Raw genomic sequence first — 18862 nt, forward strand, 5'->3', positions numbered from 1 at the left:
AGGAGAGTTAGAAGTCTTCAGTACCTTCCTGCTGTGGGACGTGGAAGTCTCAGCACATTAAAAAAAAAGCAACTTGAAAGGGTACGGCTAGAAGCATAATGGTTGAACTATTCCGGCATGAATTAAGATATCGGCTTCCAAATTTTTTTTAAAATGAAAATATTCTTCCTTTATGAATGAATAAATAACATGAATTAATATTGCTTTCTATGCTGCGTGATTTTAAAAGACGTCATAATTGTATATATATATATATATATATATATATATATATATATATATATATATATATATATATATATAGATAGATAGATAGATAGATAGATAGATAGATAGATAGATAGATAGATAGATGAAGATACCTATGGTTATAAAAAAGGTTCACTTTATAATTCTAAGCTTCCCATGTGTAAATTTTTCGAGAATTCAAAATACACCACCTTGGCGATGGCCTAGGAACACAAAATTGTGACGTTAAACTTGATAAACTTTTGATGAATGATCTTTTTAGGGAATGGAGGGAATCCAGTAAAAAAAAAAATTCCCGTGATTGGAATTGCCTTTCTTCGTCTCCCCATTCCATGTAAATGAACATCTGCCTGGCGAGAAGGGGACCTTTTTTTTTTTTTTTTTACCATTCCAGTCAGGAATAACCGTAACGAGAAGTTTGCCTTCATTTTTGATATTTCCGGCCACATGCCACACTCATGTTCATTGATATAACAAGTTGGGGAGACAGAGATTTCGGGAGAGGAAGGGGGGGGGGCGGAGGGACGAAGGGAGGGGGAGCGAATGGTGAGTTCTGGAATTTTAGGAGGGAGATAGAGGGGGAGGCAGAGTTAGAAGTGAGTTGGAGTTTTAGAAGAAGGGGAGTTGGGAGTGAAAGAGGAGTACGGAGGAGGTTTTAGGAGAAGGGAGATGGAAGGGAGAGGGGAGGGGAATGAGGGTGGGTGAGTGAGGGAGAAGTGGAGATCTAAGGTAAGGGGGGGGAAGGTCGGTCTTATCAAACATTCGGATCCTTCTCGTCTTCGATCCGCACATTACAGGGTTTACTCAAGCCACCTTACAATCACAGCCTAAGTTGGCGGATAAATATTGACCGATTTGATTCCTGCTCTTCAAAGTTTGACTTCCCCCCTCCCCTCCCCCCAAAAGTTACCTTGCATGTGCGTCTGTGGACGTGCGAAATGCCGTGCTTCTGTGCATGTTTTTCTCAGTAATTCACGCATGCACATCGGTGTGCGTTTTTATGCGTCGTTTCTGTGCATGCATCTGTACATATACGTCAGAACGTGTTATTGTGATTGCGTGTGCATGCTTGCATATGTGTGCATTTGCACGAATCTTTGCTATTTGTGTGCGTGCTTGCTTCTCTGTATACACATGCGTTTTTCTTACATGCATATCTCTTCATGCTTCGAAGTTTGCGCGTCTGTTCCTACACATCTGCGTGGTTACTTGTTCATCTTGCAGATGTACCTGCTTGTCTTTGCAACATGCTTCTATGCAGACACGTCTGTGCATATGGATTTGTGCTTTTTGATATCCTTGTGTATCAGTGTACGCCTGAGTATGTTTCTGTACATACGTATATATCAGGACATGTTCAGTCTTTGGTACTTTGCTGCAATTGTGCTCACGTGCGTACGCTTGCTGTTTAGTGATGGATCCCTTTGATAAGTGTGTTCAATCTTCGATAACTAAATTTGATTATCTTCGTTTCATTCGTATAACTAGTGCGAGTTTAGATTCATCTCACAGTTTTCATTACAATATATAAATATCTCTCAGGATCTCCTCTCTTCAACACACTGTATCATTGGCGAAAGTAAAGAGTGATAGTCGTGTTGGAGAAAGGCAAGCTTCATCTACCAACTATCGTTACTACTATTACTACTATTAATATTGCCTCGTTGAAGACTGGTGTTTTAACATACGAAAGCATCTGCCATATCAGTGCTTCCTGTTTCATCATTCTTTCCCTACTTCGTAACTTTGTCATAGGGAAGCCTTCCCGTAAGGCAAGTCCTTTGATGTCTGCCGCCTTTTGCGCATCGGGGCGGGAAAGTAAATAGACTGAGAAGTTTACCTTAACGCTTACGGTTTATGAGGAGGTTACGCAAGGAGCATCACATCACGAAGTCTTACACACTCTGGGGTCTTACTGATTTTTTTATGCGTTTAAAATGAAATCCTTTTGATGTGATGGAAGTTTTGCATTGTCGTTTTAGTTATCGTATGCCTATCTGATTAAGATTTCATTATTAATGACGGAAGACCCATATGCCTTTTCTGAACAGTTATATATATATATATATATATATATATATATATATATATATATATATATATATATATATATATATATATATATATATATATATATATTATAATTATATATCTAATATATATATATATATATATATATATATAATATAATTATATATATATATTATATAATTATATATATATAATCTTCAGAAAATGCTTATGGCCCTGCCATCATTAATATTAAAATATTTTATCAAATGAGCAAGCGATAAATAAAACCAAAATGTAAAGGTTTCATCAGTCGCAACACACACACGCACACACACACACACACACACACATTACTAAACTGCCATCTACTGGATCTAGCAGAAATTATGGGTGCTTGCTGGCTTTGATCAGTGAAACCTCGAGTAAGTATCATATCCTTAGGTCAGTAAATATCCATTTGTCCTTAGCATAAAAAAATATCGAAGGTTAAACTCTGCAGGACTATGAAATGAAAGTATCAAAGCGCGCTGGATGGATATGTCATTGCAACAGCATGTTCATTCATATTTTATTTCAGTATATCTCAGCGCGACTTCTTGTGCGTGTGTGCACTGACACTTTCCTTTGTTCGAAAGTTCTATAGTTAGTAATATTTTATAGATGTGAATACAGATCTCAGGAGACAACATACGAAACTTGGATAGCATATTCCGTGGACTCTATCCTTAAAAATCAGATTGTAAATTATATACAATATATATATATATATATATATATATATATATATATATATATATATATATATATATAGTATATATATGTATATATAGTATATAAATGTATATGTGTGTGTATTATCATTATTATTATTATTGCTGTCCTCAGATGTACAGTTGAGAGTCTTTTTGGTCAGAATTCTCTTTATTTATGAAAGAGTGCGCTCATACCGTCAAAAATTACTGTAATAAGCTTAACCGCACAGTGGCTGAAAGTAAATTATATAGAAACAAACTGTATATTACTGGTAAGACAAGTTACTGCAATTTTGCATGCTTGAAATACGTCTCTTTTCCATTATTTTTGGTAAATTTCTTGCCATTTCAAAGTATAGAAACTTTTGCTTTTGACTAACTTTCAAAGTGTCCTTGACTTCTTAGTAGAATTTGTAAAGTTTGTTGATCCATTTATTTAAGCAGTATATCATTGGAAAGGCTATATAATGCAGTTTAACGAGGTGTAAAATAAATACTTTATTTTTGACGAACATTGTTTTTGGAAAGTATATAAATTCAAATTATTGGACAAACTCAATCCGTGGTTTTGACCTTTTGCTCTGCTGTTTGACAATATATAACAACTAAAAATCTTTAAAATGACAGCGAAATGTATATCCTAGCATGAAAGATAACTTTACGCAGACCTGTGAAGCTAGAATATCGGTAGCATAAACGTGATCAGTTGGGTGTAGCCAGGGCAGACAAAAAATAAGAGTAGCCTACATTCTGCGTTTTATTTAACAGATGACAGAAACAACCTTCTGACGATAGACCCTATTGTCCTTGGTCAGAAATTCATAAATAACAAGTGCCATGTTTTTTTTTTTTTTAGTGCTTTGAGTTTTGCTGGAGTGTGAGATATTACACTCTTATCTTAAATTTACAGGGACTGGGCCATTCTATACACCTTGTTGTATTATAATAGTAGGCCCTATTTTCAACCAGCGAGAGTTTATTAGATTAAATTTGGTACAGAATTTTTTCACTCTCATCTACTCGTTATAGATCACAATTTTTCTCTTATTATTTATTTATTTTTTCATTATTTCAAAGACCAGTGTGATGGGCAGCCTAGACATGAAAGCACAAGAATACTATAACAAACGAGCAAGGCTAATGTAAGAAAAATTAAGTTAAGAATACAACTTGCTTTTATCCTCCTGCTCATGCCCTTTCTTCTTCTTTCGTTCCAGACAATAACTTCCGATGCGACACCCGGCTCAGTTGGATGTTTGTCTTGCACAACACCACCAGCAGCTCTTCCGTGAGGCGCAACCTAGAATCCTTGTTTTGTTACCTGGAGGTTGGGACTCTTCCTCCTAGACTTGACGGCCAGACTGTCACGCCTGCCTACGACACCACCACTCTGGGTATTGGTAAGGTTTCTACGGATGTCAAGTATGTTGTTTAAATTTTATGTTTGGTTGGTAGGATTGCAAAATACTCTACTTATTTAAGTGTTTCTACTGGTGATGGCCCATGTGCTTTCAAGAAAGCCCATGCATAGTCCAGAGTTTAGCAACAAGTGTGCATATCATAGTTTATTTTCTTGAAAGAAAGTGATGTCAAATTATAGAAAAAAAGGTCATGATATAGGCCTAATATTCCAAAATGAAGTAGATTGTTAATATGTTAATGCTAAAGTAGAAAAAAAGAAAAGAAAAAACTCAGTTAATATCTGCCAAGATACAGTCAACAAGTCAAAGAACAACTAAAGACTGACTGAAGTTATGAAAATAAACGCCTGATATGTCTTTGTGAAATACCAAGTATCATTCTCATAGATGTTTAAATGCATGTCTTTATACTTTTTATCGTGAAGACTTGGTAAAACATCATTTCGGGGGGCCATTGTCCAAAGAAAGGCCATTCATTTTGGCTGATGTGTTTGACGGTAAGCAGAGTAATGAGAAACTCATCACATTTCGTTCTTGTTTGCAGAAGCTAGACTGTTGCTCTTCAGTCTTGTAAAATTACTGATGATTTATCTCATTGATCATGTTGTTAATTTTTGTTTTTGCATAATGTTGCTCTTTTAGCTAAGAGCGGAGAGTGGTAATTATGGTCCAGTTTCTATGCCTGTCATATGCGAAGTTTTTGAATGTTTGTCAGCAAAACGTATAAATTCCTGTGCAAGGAGTAATGATCTGTTTCCTAGTTTACAGTTTGGCTTTCGAAAGGGTTTCTGTTGTCAAAGGTATGGCCACATGGAACAGAAATACTGTGCTAAAAGGACAGAGAAAGAGGACGATGAGCCATGCTGTTGCAAATGTACAGCGAGTAATGAAATATGCATTAATCACATGAGATCCTTAAAGTCAAGTCTTGACGAGACTCATGCGTTGAATGAGAGACGTACAACATAATGAGTTTTAGAAACAGATTGACCTTAGGTATTAGCTTTTACAAATATTAATTGAATGGAAAGGGATGGAACACTTGAAGTAAACTGGAGATGGGACTGAATGTTCAAGCCTCAGCATCCGAGGAATTATAATAGGTGCTCAAAATAGTTAAATATTTTTAGTTCTGGAGCGATAATCCACCTTTTTTTGTTTATCCAGTGCCTGATTTGACAGAGTGGCCGACTGTATAAAAAAAAAAAAAAAGACATCCAATTACCAGTAATGATAATGACTCTGTAGGCTCTCCATTTGAATGGGTGTGAAAGCCACGGCTTCACCTTTTCACGGTTGTGTGAGGTCTGAAAAAAATATTGGAATATTCCAGGAGGAGTGAATTCCTCATAGTTCCTATATGCCCGACAAGCGAGTGTGTACGCTTGTCGTCGCTGTCGCGCTATAGGCCTACAGTTATTCAGTATCCATTCCTTGGTTGTTTTCGCGTGTTGAACTGAGATTTTGCAGGATTTCTCACAAGTATACATTTGGCATGGTAAAATATAAAACGGTACTGTATTTTTCCATTGTTCTTTTATCTGTAGAAGGGTAAAAATTTTATTAATTTAATTTTCAATATTTCTGTTTTATGACTCCATGTGAAAAAAAAAACCGGTAATTCTAAAGGTAACCATAGGCCAATACAGTACAACAGTGTAAAGTGGGCCTTATTGGCTGTGTATTTAGCAGTCAAGTTTCAGTAAAAAAAAAAAAAACACACACATTAGCCTAATTGATGATGCCCAGATCTGGTTCCCCATTTCCCCGGAAAATGATTGGCTTATTTGGCCTTAGGCTAGTAAGGCCAAGGCTGGCAAGATAGGGTGAGCTGCTGAAATGTTTCAAGAGAATATTTTAATACAAAACTACAGTAGTCAAGGCCTAATTGGACATTATCACTCAATTTATTGCATTTACCAAAAGTCAGTAGATGTTTGTAGGAATACTAACCATGTCTAGCCCATTAGGCTAAACTACTACATTTCTTAATAGCCTAGGGAGTCGGCCAATAAGGAGGTGAATTGTCGCAGATTTTCCAGACAATTTGTAATATTCTGCGTTAACCATTTTTGTATTTTTGGACATGAAAAGGTCATTTTCCTATGTTTTAAAGTGTGCTTTTAGTATTTTTGACATTTAGTTTTGTTACTGGCCTGTTTGACAGGTGACTGAGCATATGCTCATCATAGAAGCTATTGAAGCTGCTTTCCTAAGGGGAGCACCTGCGGACAAGGTGGTTTGTGGGGGCGGGGAAATTTTTTTTTTTTGGCAAAAAGTTGATGATAAACCTAATAAATGCATGTCTTGTTTGTGAAATATGACAGAGAAATAAATGTAAATTGTGAGGAATTTAGAGCAACTACTAATTAGAGAATACAGTGGCATACATAGACTAGCTGATCAGCATGTGAACACATGGCTGGTCATGGCCCCTAGCTGCAATCCCCTTCGTTCCTCTTACTGTTTCCTCTATTCATATTCTCTTTCTTCCATCTTGCTATCCACCCTCTCCTAATAACTGTTTCATAGCACAATTGTGAGGATTTCCTCCTGTTACACCTTTCAAACCTTTCTACTCTTAATTTTCCTTTCAGCGCTGAATGACCCCATAGGCCCCAGCACTTGGCTTAAATTCTGTATTCCATTTCATTCCAAGGGATACAGGCTAACCAAACCTTCCCATAACAGGGTAACCTAACCTAACTGAGAGTGCTGTACTCTTACCTGGCCAGGAGAATTTGCTATCTCCCCCAGTATTCCTGAATGTAGCTTTAATAGATACAAAATCAGTCTTCTGACTTCAGTTTATTCAAAGTTGTTGAAACTACTGAAATCATCTGGTTATAGCTAGTCATGCTTACATGTCTAAGGCATAGGTTCATGGTCTCTGATGGTAAACAAGTATTTTTGGGTTGGCACAGAGTTTCCTTGTGGAAGTAGATAGGCATGTGTAATCAGTTCCAAGAACTAGCAAAATGTACATGTGCACCATTCTGGATATTGCCTCAGATTACAATACAGTACATAGAAAAATAACAACCACACATATTTCTCCTCATACTGTTTCTTGGAAGCACTGTCTTACTGAAGACATACCACTGACATTCAGGATTCAGTATGTATATCAGGGTCATCCTGACTGGAGAAGTTTAATGAAGTATAGTGGCTCAAGAAATAATTTAAATATTGCGGTAGTTTTTCCAACATTCAGAGTAGTTAGTGGTTTCTTGATGTGTATATTCCAGCAATAATGACAACACAATTTTGAAAAAAGTCTCGCATGTACAGGCAGTCCCTGGTTTACGATAGGAGTTCAGTTTTTATGGCGCGTCATAAACCGAAAATCGTTGTAAACCGAAAAATTGTTGAAAGTCGTCAAAAATCCTAAGAAAACCTTACTTTTAATGTTTTGGGTGTATTGAAAACTATGTAAACTGCATTTTTATTGAGCTTTTCATCAAAAAAACCTCCAAACTTTGATTATTCTGCTGCTTTGGAGCCATATTTCTTCCGTCGGATTGGCGTACGACGCGTCGCAAACCAGGAAATAATTTCTGATGAATATATTTGAAAAGCGTCGTAACCTTGGAACGTCGTAAGCTGGACCCATCGTAAACTGGGGACTGCCTGTATTGAACAGTTCCACTGAGAACCCAGCACCTGTTTTAAGTTTCTAATAAACTTCCAAGCTTCACTGCCAAACCCAGGTTTGACAGCCAGTCACAGAGCTCCTTCACAGTCACATATTTATATGTCACTCTTATCACTTGCTGTACAGTTCTGCCCACATGCCCAGACCACTTGTAACTATGATTCCATCCACATGTTATATTAAAATGGTTCAGAGCCTGCTAATAAAGTCAGTTTTTTGGAGGATCCAGTGTGTGAAGTTCTTCACAATGGTGACTTTAGAGTGATCATTAACCAATCATGGGTTTCACACCTAACTTCTGGCAATTAACAGACTAAATCAGGTCATTCCTTACCAGCTAATAAGTCTAAAACAAACTAAATATGGCGTTTCAGGTCTGGCTTTAGTTTCTTTCAAGAGCACAAGGTTGTCTGCAGATACAGCATGGTTTTATCATCAACCCAACTGAATTGTGAATAAACTACAGCCATGCCTACAGATACAAAAAGCTACTGACAGACTAAATACAGTGTGCCAACTTGGCTTACTTTCTCTCTTGAGAACTCAAGGTCTTCCTCAGTAGACCCAACTTGGATTCTCCTCAACCCTGGTGACTCATGGACTAACTGCAGCTATGCTTACCATTGTAAAAAGCCACTAACAGACTAAATATAGTGTTCAAGTTCTGGCTTTGCCTGTTCTCACAAGTTAAAAGTTCATCTCAGTAGCACAGTAGACCCAGCATGGTTCTCACACCTAATTCCTAGTGACTAATGAACTAAATACAGCCATGCCCTACTAACAAAGAAGTCACTGACAGATTAAACACGTTGCCTAAATTCTGGCTTTGCTCTCTGTCGAGAATACACAGTTGTCTCCTTCAACATCATGTGACATAACATAGTTTTCACGTAAACTTTGCCAATTCAGACTATCAGCAGCCAAGCTTACAGACACAAAGTCACAAATGAACTAAATAAGGTATTCACATACTGTAATGGGTTTGCTCTATCTCACAAGTTGAAGGTCGCCTAACCTCAAATCAACCCCTCAATTGCTTTGTTGAAGGAAAAAGTGGCCATGCAGTGTCACAAATCAGGGGTCCTTGAATAATATTTATTATATTTCTACTTGAAATTGGTTAACTTAAGGAAATATGTATAGTGTAAAAACTAACAAATGAAGTAACTGTTTTGCTTCAACACCCAGTCTTCATCTCTAATGCGGGCCAGTGACAAGTCAGAATTGGAACTACCAAAAGCATACAGTAATTATTTCTTTATCAGAGTAAACGTGATATTTCACTGTCTAAGTATCAGTGGTTGACAATTGTTGTGCATAATGCATAGTAATATGCAAGATTAATCAAAACAGAACTATTAAAAACAGAAGTAAGCATAAACCAGTCTTAAAGTTGTAAGTGGCCAATTTGCCTTAAATGAAAAATGAACTAGAGCTGTTTTAACTTGGATTGAAATAGGATTTCTCTTATACTGTTATTGTTTGTGTGAATTAATTTTAAAACATTCAATAAACGATTATAGAAGATAGTTTATGATTTAATGGTTATTAATTTATTATTATTATGTTTGTTCATGAAACTTACCTGTCAGATATATATATAGCTGTATTCTCCGAAGTCCGACAGAATTCACAAAACTTACGACACACGCAGTGGGGAGTCCAGGTGGTTAGTACCCATTCCCGCCGCTGGGAGGCGGATATCAGGAACCATTCCCATTTTCTATTCAGATTTTCTCTGTCGCCGGTGTTGTCAACACCTGTTGTCTGCACCTCCGTCATAGGATTTGCTTTTTGCTTAAGTATCTGATTGTCTTTGGTATTTTGACTTTGATCGGTAGATCGGCATACGCTTTTTTGACCTTTCTTTGGTTTTGATTTGATTTGAATTAGACTATCATTATGTCTGGGTCTAGCTCTGCTAGTTACCGTGTGTGTGTGATGTCTGAGTGTAAGGTGAGGTTGCCGAAAGCTGCGGTTGACCTCACACTGTATGTTCTAACTGTAGGAAGCATATATGCATGTTGAATGATAGGTGTGATGAATGTGCTTCTTTGACTGAAAATGAATGGAGAGCGTATGATAAATATGTGAGGAAGTTGAGCGTGATCGACTGAGGAGGTCTTCCTCCAGGAGTGCTTCTCTTTGCGGAAGTGTTGATGTCGCCCCCTAACTCCCTGTACCTTTAGAACCTAACCCTGTGGTTTGTCTCCAGCCCCTGAGATCGTGCCAGTGGAGACTAATATGCTTTTCCGCCATGATGGAATCGATTCGTGCATTAGAATCTAAGGTGTCAGCTCTCCAAGAAAAGTGTTGTGAAGTGACTAGTGCCCCAGTGTAGTGGAGGGGGCGTCAGACCGGCCCCATCATGCCTCTAGGCCTGGACCTCTGCTGGACTCCCAGGACTCAGGGAGAGCATGTCGAAAGCTGAAGGAGGGTGACGGGAACCCCACCGGTCTGGCGCCCTTCGCAGGTCCTGAAGACGTTTCCCAGGCTGCCCAGGCGCGAGCTCGTGCTCGTGTCCTGAAGGACTGCTTCGTCTTCTGACACGTCCTCCCACGCAGGGGTTGGAACTGGTCAGGTAGACTCTCGCCCTCTTAAGAGAAGCTTTAGGAGGAGGACGCTTCACGCCTCTCTCTCCTACTCTGTGCTCCTCGCCAGAGTTTGTGGATGCGTTCCCCCGCAAAAGAAGTACAGGACGTCATCCGAAGAAGACGTGTTTGAGCGCCCAAGTCGCTCCAGAGACAGAGCTCTCCCTCCTCAGGAGAAGAGGATTAGGACGCCCCCTCGTCCCTCTTCCTCCAGGTTACGTAATTCTCCAGAGAGAGGCGTCACCAACGAGGACCCTTATTGCCTCCATGCAGCAGCAACTCTCCTCATTCATTGCAGAGAGAGTCCAGGTCCCGGTCTCGTCGGAAGGATGTTAGACTTCCAGTGAAGAGATCTAGGCGTTCTCCTTCTCCTGCTCCTCGTCTCGTCACCTTCGTCTGCTTCGCCTGCTCGTCGTGGGAAGGAACCTAGACTCGCCCCGGAGGGTGTTGGGAGGACGTCTTGACGTCACCCCAGGACGTCCTCCTCTCCCTTCTCGTGCTAGACGTCACGTTCACCTTTTTGTTGATGACGCTCGTCAGGCTCCCATACGTGACGCTCTAAGGGACGATCCTGACGTTCGTCATGCTGCCAGACGTGACGCTGATTGACGCGCTCAGAAGCTCGTCATGCTGCCAGGCGTGGCGCCCGAAGACGGACGTTTTTGACTCCCTTCAAGACGCTCCACCCCGTTGCTGCGTCGCCTCGTGTGGTTCCTGGTTCTCCTGTTGCTTTGCACGCCAGTTCCTCTTCCAAGCAGAGGTCCCTGCGGCGTGTTTCCTCTCCAACTTCTCTCTGCACTTCCCCGCCCGATGTTGGAGATAGACTCAAGGACTCGGAGTCTGAAGAAGAGATTAAAGATCAGTCCCCGTCGTCCGGACTACCAGATTCTCGTCAAGCTTTTGAAGGAATTGTTTCCCGACAAGTTTCTGCCGGCAGTACCTCTCTCTCCTCCTTCTCAACTGACTTGACTAAGTCTAGGAAAGCCCGGGATTTCTGAAGATGACTAAATCGCTTTCCACTAAGCGGGCCTTCAAGAAAGTCCATTTGTGGATGGACTCCCGCAAAGCTCAAGGAAAATCTTCTTTCGCCCTTCCCCCTTCAAGACTCTCGGGTAAAGCGGCGATGTGGTATGAGACCGAGAAGACTTAGGCTTACGTCTTCCTTCCTCATCTAAGGGAGACTTCGCCTCTCGTTGATTCGAGTAGGAGGTCTCATCTGTCGACGGCCAAGGTTCCCTGGACTCTTACGGAGATGGACCATCATTTGAAGGGCCTCTTCAAGACGCTAGAAGTTTTCAACTTCCTTGACTGGTGCCTTGGAGCTTTGGACTTAAGTCTCGGAGTCAGGACTCGATCTCCTTTGTCGGACCTTTTGAGCATCTTGTCTTGCATGGACAAGGCGGTCCGAGATGGTTCTGGGGACTGGCCTCGCACTTTGCAACTGGAGTGCTCAAGAAGAGGCCCTTCTGCGGTTTTTCACCACGGTCCGTCTCTTGGCACAGAAAGGAGAACTGTTGTTTGCCCTTTCCAGTCATCTTTTCCCGGCCGATGGTAAAGGACATCGCTGCAAGCTTGCAAGAGAAGACCACACAGGACCTGTTGGCACAGTCATCGGCGCCCTGCGGTTCCGTGACCTCGACGACGTCAACCCGCCAGCAGTCACCCAAGATGAAGAAGCCCTTTCGTGCCGGATCATCTTCAAAGCCTTCTTCCCCGAGGAAAGAACCTCTCGAGAGGAAAAGCCCTTGCTAGAGGTAGGGGCAAGAAGTGATGTGATTCTCCTCCGGATACCGGTGGGTGCCAGGCTTCTTGCGTTTTCCGAGGCCTGGAAAGTGAGAGGGCAGACAGTTGGTCCCTTTCGGTTTTAGAGAAAGGATAAGATCCCTTTCCTTTCTCCCCTCCCTTAAGCCTTTCGCCCTTGGACCTCTCTCCGTCATGCGGTCCAGAGAAACAAGAGATCCTGTACGACCTGCTGCGGCAAATGCTCGTCAAGAGAGCAGTAGAACAGGTCTTAGACCTGGATTCCCGGGCTTCTACAACAGGCTGTTCCTGGTCCCGAAACAGTCGGGAAGTTGGAGACCTGTGCTGGATGTCAGCAGCCTGAACCGCTTCGTCGTGAAAGAAACTTTCAAGATGGAAACGGCTCAGTCTGTTCTAGGAGCCTTAAGACCAGGGGATTGGATGGTATCCCTCGACCTTCAAGGACGCGTACTTCCACGTGCCGATACATCCTCAGTCAAGGAAGTTCCTGAGGTTCGTCTTGAAGGGAAAGGTGTATCAATTCAGAGCTCTTTGCTTTGGCCTGTCCACAGCTCCCATGATTTTCACCGTCATCATGAGGAATGTAGCAAGGTGGCTGCATCTGGCAGGCGCACGTGTGTCGCTCTATTGGACGACTGGCTGATTCGAGCGTCATCGAGGAGAGGTGTCTGGAGGATCTACAAGCAACTTTGAACCTGACGAAAGAACTCGGCCTGCTGGTCAACTTCGAAAAGTCACACCTGACCCCAACACAGTCCATCGTGTATCTGGGGATTCAGATGGACTCAGTGGCTTTTCGGGCTTTTCCGTCCCCGGAACGTCAACAGCTGTGCTACGGAAAAGTCCTAGCCTTCCTAGGGAAAGAAACATGTTCGGTGAGGGAGTGGATGAGTCTGCTGGGGACCATTTCCTCACTGGAAAAGTTTGTTTCCCTAGGGAGACTACATCTCAGGCCTCTTCAGTTCTTCCTGCAAGACAATTGGGAAGACAAGGAAAATCTCGAGTTGTCTCTCAAATTTTCCCTCGAGGTGAAGGAGCATCTCAGGTGGTGGTTGGATCCTCGAAGCTTTCAGAAGGCGTGTCCCTCAGCCTTCCGAATCCCGACCTAGTGTTGTTCTCCGCCAGCGTCAATGTCGGGGTGGGGAGCAACATTGGGCAAAGAGAAAGTGTCAGGCACCTGGAGAGGGGAACAGGTGACCTGGCATATCAATATGAAAGAATTAGGGCGATTCTTCTAGCCCTTCGATTCTTCAAGATCAAGTGTCCGGTCGCACAGTCCAGGTAAACGGACAATACCACAGCTCTAGCTTACCTGAAAAAGCAGGAGGTACTCATTCTCGTTCCCTGTTCGTCCTTGCGAAAGAGATCCTGTTGTGGGCGAGTTCCAGGAACGTTTGATCCTGACGAGGTTTGTAGCAGGCGTTCAGAACGTGAGAGCGGACCTGCTAAGTCGTCGTCATCAACTGCCCCCGACAGAGTGGACTCTGAACCAGGAGGTGTGTCCAAAACTGTGGGGTTTATGGGGTCAACCCTTAGTAGACCTGTTTGCAACATCAAAGAACAACAGGCTTCCTCTCTACTGCTCTCCTGTCCTGGATCCAGGAGCAGTATCAACAGACGCCCTTCTTTGGGACTGGTCTCGTCTGGACCTATACGCTTTCCCTCCCTTCAAGATCCTGGGAGAAGTGGTCAGGAAGTTAGCGCGCCGCAAGACACAAGGATGACCCTGATCGCTCCGTATTGGCCTTACAAGGAGTGGTTCCGGAGGTAATGTCGCTACTGGTAGACTTTCCAAGGGTTTTGCCTCTTCGTCCAGATCTACTCAGACAGCCCCACTTCGAACGATACCATCAAAACTCTCCGGCTCGGTCTGACTGCGTTCAGACTATCGAAATGCTGGCGAGAGCGAGAGGTTTTCGAAGCAGGTGGCAAGAGCGATCGCGAGAGCCAGGAGAACATCTTCGATCGCGGTTTACCAGTCGGTGGGCGATGTTCGACAGTGGTGTAAACGCAGAGGGATTTCCTCTTCCTCGACCACTGTGGAGCCAGATTGCAGACTTCCTTCTTTTTCTTAGGGAAGTTCCAGGCTGGCAGTCTCCACTATTAAGGGATATAAGAGTATGTTGTCGGCGGTCTTTCGGCACAGAGGAATAGATATCGCCAACAATACGGACCCTGACCTCATTATGACCTCAGTTTTGGTTCCATCTTGGAATTTCGTGTAGTTCTTAAGTTCCTGATGCAAAGCCCTTTGAACCCTTCATGCTGCTTCTTTGAGTGCATCAAAGAAGTATTTGGTTCAAAGAGAATCAGTGAGATTCTTGGTCAATTGGTTTGAGACGATGTAGTTCTTCCAAAGTTGCCAAGAATGATGGCCCAAGTCCTTGAATTGAAAGGAACCAGAACCAGAAGACTGCTATGCCCTGTTCGGGCTCTAAAGTTCTACTTGGACAAGACAAAAAGAGTCGAGAGGTCTCACGGACAGGTTATGGTGCTCGGTGAGAAGACCTGACGTCCCCATGTCAAAGAATGCGCTGGCTTTCTTCTTGAGGTCCACCATTCAAGAAGCGCATAAGAGTTGTCAGGAGAGTGACTTCAAACTTTTTGAAAGTTAAAGGCGCATGAGGTTCGGGCTGTTGCAACGTCAGTAGCCTTTCAAAGAACATGGCTCTGAACGATATTATGAATGCCACCTATTGAGAAGTCATTCTGTGTTCGCCTCTCATTACCTAAAAGGACGAAGAACAGTGTATGAGTCTTGCTGTTCATTGGGACCTTACGTTTTGGCTGGTACGATCTTGGGGAAGGAGGCAGTACCCCATCCTATCCTTTAATGTATGGTTAGGAATAGTTTTTAAAAATTTTTTGGTTGTGTTTTTATGGTTGTGGGGTAGACTGTGGGGGCAGTCTTCCTTTCCTTAGTTTTTAACTAGTCACGATGTTTGGTAGGTCAGGTGGTTATTTTTGTCTCTTTGCTTCCTTCTTGAGGGCTATGATCTGGTCACATAGTGGTCACGTCCCCAGTTGACAGATCATCTGGAACTCTCCAACCATATAGGTCTCTACCTCGTTGGAAACTCCAGTAAAGCAGACGCAGACTTGGGTGACAGTAATCACGAAGTCAGCTATGCTAAAAAGGTAAGGAACCAAGATGTGTAATCATCTACATTGTTTTGTTTCTCAATCCTATGCTGTCTCTGCCCACCTCCAATGGTGCGATTCAGCTATATATATATCTGACAGGTAAGTTTCATGAACAAAATGATATTTTAATGATAAAATAAGGTTTGTTCATACTTACCTGGCAGATATATATTCGTAGTGCCCACCCACCCCCCTCAGGAGACAACGGCACTATGAAAATCTGAATGGAAAATGGGAATGGTTCCTGATACCGCCTCCCAGCGGCGGGAATGGGTACTAACCACCTGACTCCCCACTCGTGTGCCGCGAAGTTTTGAAATTCTGTCGGACCTTGGAGAATACAGCTATATATATATCTGCCAGGTAAGTATGAACAAACCTTATTTTATCATTAAAATATCATATTGTCATGGACTCATAATTTGTGTCAAGCCATGAATATTGGTGATAGTGATGGGGCATTCACTTAATTTTTTTTGCACTGTATATACATTACTTGTGTTTCCAACTTCAGCAAAATGGGACTTGAGGGATGTAATAAATATCGTGTTTCCATAGTTTGCTAGTAATGATAGTATTTTATAATTGGGACCTTTTCAATACCAAAGTTCTCTGTAATATGTTGTAAATTCCAACTCTGAACAGTCATTCAGCCAGTGAGCACATCATTCATATTCTGCTGATCAGGATACACCGTTCAACTCCTTTCATAGTGTACTGAGCTTGCCTGGCTGAGCATTAGTTATCAGCACTTGCTATCACTGAATATTGGGTTTGGCCTCTGTGGGTAATTATGCATCACTTTGAGTGACTGTGTTAAAGGGGCATACCATTTTGCACTGAAACAAGTGCAGTTGAAAACAGTGCAGAAGGGAACAATGTGGATTGGATATGTGAGGTGGTGGTGTATCATTTTCCCAAATAATAATAAAATATATATCTGCATACTGTACAGTACATAGATTTGATTATTGTTATATTCAAGAGTACTTTTTATGACTTTAACTTTTCAATAAAATCCAATAAGAAACTTTTTGATTTACATGAACAAATTGAATGCATTATTGTCATGGATAGTTTGATTGACCCTGAAAAGGAACATCTGAGGCATGGAGCTAGCACTAACAAAGAATCTGGGAGAAACAAAGCACAGAATGACATGGCTCCAACTTAGGACATTTTTTTTGCAGGCAGGTAATGGAAATACAGTTGTAGAAGGGTTTCACATCCTTTCACAATTCTCAGCCTCCAAGCAATGTTGCTTTGATTTCTGGGATATTGACTCCAGTTACGGCGTTCTCTTTAGTAATATGGCTGGTGCAGTTACAATGAGACTGCCATATCCTGTACTGTATATAAATGTGTACTGTATTAGCATTTATCAGTGATGCTTAGTGAACCACAAAATTGTAAATGAATGTTGTCATTCATTCATATCCAGATACAATATCAGGTGGAAAGGCTGTACATATGCTTCTTAATGTTGCAAGAGAACTTTGATAGCTTAAAGGCAAGAGCATACCACATTAATTTCAAAAGCATCAATCTGATAGGTAACTTTGCAATTCTTTTTAGTGCAGGGAAGTAAAAACCAATAAAACCAAAAATTCTAATGTTGCTTCTGCCTTCATGAACCCTGTTGCCCCTTTTCAAATACTTATCAAGGAGTGTCTTGGGGAAGAGTTTTAAAATACTCTTAGATATAAAAATGGTTTTCTAATTACAGGAAAGTTGTAGTTGTGGCAAAACACGACCTAAATGGGACAAAAGAACTTAGTTTTTTAAGCTTAAAAGGGCTGTTGGGCTATAAAATTTTTATTCTGTAAATTTGAGAATGCCTTCATTAATCTCAGTATTACAATTAACTTTCTTTCCTTCCAGTATTATGGTCATTACAGTCACTGATCCTATTTTCTAAGCTTTGGTTCTAAATCAAGAAATTGCTACAGCATGTGTCAGCAATCACTATGAGGCTTGAGTTTGTGGTGAACCATAATTAATTAAAACAGCCATAACAATCCTAAAAAAGAAATAAAATAAACAAAAATGTGAGAATGAAGTGGCATATTTGGTTTTACTGTAAATAAATACAGAAACTTCAAAAGTACAATAAGAAGTAAAGATTGCATCTTGGGTTTTAGTTTTGTATTGTATTATCACTAGTCAAAAGGTAATATACAGTAGGTTGTTCTTGTTTGGTAATGGAAACAGAGATCCCTGTGGTTCTGCTGTTGTTAATTCCTGGAAAGAGATATTTTTAAGTATATCTGAACTTATGAAATATTTTCTTATGTCCACAGTTGAAATTTAAAAATAAAAGTACTATATATGCTGTGGAGATCATTATTTATTAATAATGATATCCAGATCAACTTTTTTCAGACATTTCAGGAAGGACAAAAAAACTTGTCCTGTTACTTCAATTTTTTTTTAGAATTCTTCATTCAGTGTGTTCATTCAATGGCATTTCTTCAAGTTTCATGAGATGCTTTATCTCTAGACCACTGTTTCCTCATTAGGAAGACTTAATTTTATGTTTGTTATTGGATGTAAAAAACATTCCATAAATCTTTCTTGATATTCAAAGCAGAACATTTCTACACAAGTCCACTGTCTTAATTCAGCTTTATTGTGGAACCCTCTGAATGATCAGTTTTCCAATGATTAAATTTGTTATAAATTGCATTGTTTAGGTAAATAATTATTATACTGTATTGATAGAGGTAATACTTTCAGGCCAGTCACCTTGTACATAAATGTCTGGTCTGGTTTAGTTTTTTATTAGTATAATTATAATTTTAATGAAAATCTTTTTGGAGCAACTCAGAGGCAGTATCGTTTCTTTTAGTCAGAGTTCCAATAATTTCTAAAATATTATACACTATTGAATTATTTTTCAACGTTCAAAGGTAAAACGTGTGAATGTTTTTAATTTTATCAAACATACAAGTACGGTAAATGCTCAATTATCTTATTGTACACTCGTACATGGTAGAAAATAATGATACTGGTTACTTAGCAAATACTTTGAAATATTGAATACAGACAAGGAATATAATTTAGCCTAGGGTCCTAAAGCCCCTGAACAATGAAGACCATGTGCTTTAAAGCTTTAACCTGTCCATTTGTATCATTGTACAACAATTAAATATTTACTTTTACTGTGTTACATAATGCATTCAGTACTCTCAAAAGAAAATTTTGACAGAAGCAGTTTTTTCAACACATTATACAAAATTTTTGTAGCCATGTCCATATTCTATAACAGATTTACAT

The 18862-nt window shown here is 40.6% G+C and overlaps 1 protein-coding gene across 3 annotated transcripts in view; it reads left to right on the top strand.

Annotated features, from left to right (window-relative positions):
- LOC136846606 (connectin-like) overlaps positions 1-18632 on the top strand; it is a 298368-nt gene extending 279736 nt beyond the window's left edge. For all 3 annotated transcript variants that reach the window (XM_067117497.1, XM_067117494.1, XM_067117495.1), the window contains 2 exons: positions 4232-4419; positions 16614-18632. In XM_067117497.1, coding sequence (XP_066973598.1) covers positions 4232-4419; positions 16614-16760 — 335 coding nt within the window. In that variant the 3' untranslated portion in view covers positions 16761-18632. The remainder of the gene's footprint in view (positions 1-4231; positions 4420-16613) is intronic.
- Positions 18633-18862: the final 230 nt, after the last annotated feature.

The sequence above is a fragment of the Macrobrachium rosenbergii genome, chromosome 15 (genome assembly GCF_040412425.1).
Source record: "Macrobrachium rosenbergii isolate ZJJX-2024 chromosome 15, ASM4041242v1, whole genome shotgun sequence".
Classification (NCBI taxonomy): domain Eukaryota; kingdom Metazoa; phylum Arthropoda; class Malacostraca; order Decapoda; family Palaemonidae; genus Macrobrachium; species Macrobrachium rosenbergii.